At 35.3% G+C, this 4,369-nt stretch overlaps 1 protein-coding gene across 2 annotated transcripts; it reads right to left on the minus strand.

Moving 5' to 3' along the window:
* Positions 1 to 692: 692 nt before the first annotated feature.
* Positions 693 to 4,006, minus strand: LOC309797843 (ATP-dependent zinc metalloprotease YME1L1-like). 2 transcript variants are annotated; one of them, XM_082646238.1, is made up of 4 exons: positions 3,373 to 4,006; positions 3,207 to 3,280; positions 2,475 to 2,561; positions 693 to 971 (listed from the first exon to the last, which is right to left on the minus strand). In XM_082646238.1, exons 1-4 carry the CDS (start codon positions 3,569 to 3,571, stop codon positions 828 to 830), a joined length of 504 nt encoding a protein of 167 aa, XP_082502364.1. In that variant the 5' UTR covers positions 3,572 to 4,006; the 3' UTR covers positions 693 to 827. The 2 variants fall into 2 exon arrangements, with proteins under 2 accessions (XP_082502364.1, XP_082502365.1); XM_082646239.1 differs by lacking the exon at positions 2,475 to 2,561.
* Between the last annotated feature and the right edge of the window lie 363 nt (positions 4,007 to 4,369).

Genomic DNA, 4,369 nt, shown 5'->3' on the forward strand with positions numbered 1-4,369 from the left:
ACTGAAAAATAAACACAACTTTCCATTTCTAACACAGCATAATTCAAAAGTTCACTCTGAATGGGACTGGGTTTTTGGTTTTATTTTGGTTTTAACGCAAAGCATAATTACATAGTTATTCATAATTTGAGGTGTGTTACTTGTTTATTTAACAAAATGCTGCTGCTCTGAAATAAACTTCATTTTCAGAGTGATAGTAATGTTAAAATAAAAAAGACCATGAAAATGCAAGCTGCATTTTAAAAAGCTTATAATAATCATTTAAATTCCGATTGTATCTGTAGGTTCACAATTCTCTACTCTTAGATTTTTAAAAAAACACTTTATATATGGTCAATCTAGATCATAATTAAGTGCATCTTAATGAAGTTTCCACTGATGTATGTAGAAATATGATTTACCAATAGCCAAATAGCATCATTTCTTTATCAAAGATAAGTGGTACTATCTAGAAATAAAGACAGTCCTTCAAGAATTGTATTTTCCTAAGTAAAAATACTTCCCAAGAGCTAAAGGCACAATTTCTATTCACATCTAGCACTGTAACCAACCATAAAATCATTACTTATTTTCAACTTAATAACTGATTGACATTTCTCAAACAAGCTGTTTTCAATCCTGATAGTTCTTTATTTTCTTTGGTAAATTGCTGTTTGCAGTAGGTGTCCATCATGAGAATAATCAAAATTAGATAAATGTGACAAAAGACTGACAAAGTGTTTCACACCCTTGAGTGATACCAAGAATGGGAGAAAAGTGTTGCAAAATACGACTACTGCAGTGCTACTTATGGTCTTGCAATAAAACCAACAATGCATCAAGAGCTATCATCTCACATCCAATTTCTTCCCCTCAAGAACAATCTGAACCTCTTTGGCATCCAAAGGCTCATAGGTCAATAAAGCTTCTGCTAGATTCTTGTGCTCTTTTGCATGAGTCTTCAAGATATGTTTTGCTCGCTCATACGAATCCTGAAATACAAAGCAGATATGTAAGAGGCAGAAACCTTAGGAGAAGCACAAACCCTCAATGAGATAAAAAGCCTTTATGCACCCTAAAAAAACTATAAAATCTATTGACTTCTAGTTATGAAAGATAAATGCATTTAAAAGCTTGGTTCCCTAAAGATAACTCTTTCATACTTTCAAATGTTACATTTTTAACCTCAAAGTCTATCATAGAGATAACTGAGGACTACTTAAACAAAAAGCTACTTAAGAAATAAAAGTATACACTGTACTCATCTGCTTTCTAAATAAGGTCTGTGAACACAGAAATCTATTTCTCTTTTCAGTATACGTGCTAAAAGGAAAGGGAGTTTGCTCCTTTTGCCTCTTGAGATTTCACCAATTTACTCAATCTAGAATGGCCAGAAAAGATATAATTTCCATTCTTTTACTTGGTAACACACTCACCTCTCAATACTGTAACACAGTATCATTAGAGGTGATCCCTGACTTCCATACATTTGATTTTTTTTTTGCAACCCACCTTGAACTTTTCATTTAAATCCTTCAACTCTCTTTCCAAAGGTGAGTCTGAATTAAGTTTATCAGCTTATGAATAACGGCAGTAATAACAGTTCATTTTTGGCAGTGTCATATTCGCCTGTACAATGTTTATGCCAATATTTTACTAGCGAATTATATTTTTGTCCTTATAAAATTGGGTGGAAAATGTAAAAGTGAATTTACCAACACCAAGAAGCACAGGTCATATAAACACAATACAATTACTAGACATTTTGAACATAACCATGTCCAAGTAAAATAATCAAATTAAAGAAAATACATAAAATATTAGAAATATATCAGCTAAAGAAGAACTGAATATTTAAATCACAATGTAAATTGTTCTGGGCTTCCCTAGTGGCACAGTGGTTAAGAATCCGCCTGCCAATGCAGGGGACACGGGTTCAATCCCTGGTCCGGGAAGATCCCACATGCCGCGAAGCAACTAAGCCCGTGTGCCACAACCACTGAAGCCCCGCACCACAGCCACTGAAGCCCGTGCCCTAGAGCCCATGCTCAGCAACAAGAGAAGCCACTGTAATGAAGAGCAGCCCCTGCTCGCTGCAACTAGAGAAAGCCCACATGTAGCAACAAAGACCCAATGCAGCCAAAAATAAAATAAATAAATTTATTTTAAAAAATATATATATACATATATGTGTGTGTGTGTGTGTGTGTATATATATATATATATACATATATACATATATATATATATGTATATATATATATATATATATAAATTGTTCTTAGCCTATGGCCAGAATAAAATAAAGATCCAGTCTATGATCAGGGGTTCCAGTCTATGTCAAAAATCCAGTCTATGACATATTTAATCACGGCAGCACCGGTGCACCTATTAACTTTATAAAACAGAGGAACTTTAGTTTTTTTGCAAGCACTCAAATATTTAGGCACATTTTGACTAAATAGATAAATAAACATTTAAAAAAAGATCATTACCCTCAGACGGATTCTGGTTTCCTGTTCAATAGCAGATTGAGTTTCTGGACTCAGTTTCCCTGTATCACTGTAGGTCATAACTCCAAGCTAAAATCAATGAAAAGAAAGAAATCCAACAGAAAAACCTCCAACACTAATGTATGTAACAGAGGAAGTACTATCCTATACATAAGAAAATAAATATCATGGGGGCAAGGAAAAAATACAATATAAAAATGCCCTTGAGGGCAAAAAAACTTCATTATTCTTCTGAAAGTATAATACTAAAAAGTGTGAACAAGAGAGAAAATTTTAAATCCTAAGTATCGTTCTGAGTACCTTCTTAGAAAACCTTAGCAGCTATTCTAGTCCAGAAATCCACAATTCACAGAGTACTGGAATTGCTTTATGGAGCCACAGTGATAATGTAGGAACGTGAAGTATGTGGAAAGGGCAAAGTAAGCAAGCTCAACAAGTAGGTCTTCAATGTCATATGAATAAAAAAGCTAAAGAATTTACATTATCATTTGGTTAATTCATGAAGTAATAACTCTTACTGTTTGAGCAGCTGGAATGGAAAGAGTATGTTACATTTCTCAGAAAATGACATTTAGTTTAGAGTCAGCTTTGTTAAATCCATTTGGAATGAGACAGGGGAAAATCTATCAATTTATAATGAGAATCCTCTCTCACAAAGAGACACTTGGCACATCAACATTTGATACATGAGGAAGGATTAAAATTAGCCATTACCTTTTCACTCATTCCAAATTTGGTGACGATCTGCTTTGCTATTTGGGTTGCATTATCAAAATCACTGGAAGCACCTGAAATTTTGAAATATACATAAAACTCAGGTTAAAAAAAATCTTTAAACCAACAAACACAATTTGAACCAAAGCTATTCTTTACAGCCAACCTGTTGTAATATGATCAGCTCCAAATATAAGTTCCTCTGCCACTCTTCCTCCCATACTGACGTCCATCTGAGCAAGAAGCTGAGCTCTAGTTTCGTTCCGTCGATCATTTTCAGGCAACAGGTACACCCAGACAATTGAAAAACAGAAAAAATTCAGACACAGTTTTGAAACACTTACATTAATAACCTGAATTATCATTTGTCTCTCATGACCTTACTTAATACCATGATGCTGAAAGCTCAGCGGCATTTAATAGAGATGGTCATGGTGATTGATTACCAAACCAGCTATGTATAAAATGAGGAAAGCAAAAGTGCAGTTTATAAATAGTAAGTAGTTAATGCTGCAATACAACTGTTTGTCCCTCGTTGCACAAAAATGTTTAAAACGTCTATAGGGACGTCCCTGGTGGTGCAGTGGTTAAGAATCTGCCTGCCAATGCAGGGGACACGGTTCGAGCCCTGGTCTGGGAAGATCCCACATGCCGCGGAGCAACTCAGCCTGTGCGCCACAACTACTGGGCCCGTGCTCTAGAGCCTGCAAGCCACAACCACTGAGCCCATGTATCACAACTACTGAGGCCCGCACGCCTAGAGCCTGTGCTCTGCAACAAGAGAAGCCACCGCAATGAGAAGCCCACGCACTGCAATGAAGAGCAGCCCCCTCTCGCTTCCACTAGAGAAAGCCCGCGTGCAGCAAAGAAGACCCAGCGCAGCCAAAAATAAAATTTAAAACATAAATAAATAAAAATAAACGTCTATAATTAGAGAGATATGAAAATGAAACTTGTACTCAATGAGAAAAAACTTAGAAAAACTATTGAACCAGTCACTATGATACATAATTTCTTTCGAGGGGAAAAGAGCAACTACATATTTAAGAATTATATTTTGCTGTCATTCCTGAATTACATTTCATAATGTAAATATATTATCTGAAATATTAAGGATATCCTTTATTAGCAGGTAAATTTCACAAGTATGTCTGATTTCAAGA

This window comes from Mesoplodon mirus, assembly GCF_964341445.2.
Source record: "Mesoplodon mirus genome assembly, contig: HAP1_SCAFFOLD_1081, whole genome shotgun sequence".
In the NCBI taxonomy this organism is placed as follows: Eukaryota; Metazoa; Chordata; class Mammalia; order Artiodactyla; family Ziphiidae; genus Mesoplodon; species Mesoplodon mirus.

What these genes read in the sequence shown, in the direction of transcription:
- LOC309797843 (XM_082646238.1), bottom strand. Translation starts at nt 3,571, where the DNA reads ATGATAATTCAGGTTATTAATGTAAGTGTTTCAAAACTGTGTCTGAAT. An exon ending in AGCTGATCATATTACAACAG is followed by an intron (nt 3,281 to 3,372) that starts GTTGGCTGTAAA and finishes TCAAAATTTCAG; the next exon opens with GTGCTTCCAGTGATTTTGAT. An exon ending in AATTTGGAATGAGTGAAAAG is followed by an intron (nt 2,562 to 3,206) that starts GTAATGGCTAAT and finishes CATTGATTTTAG; the next exon opens with CTTGGAGTTATGACCTACAG.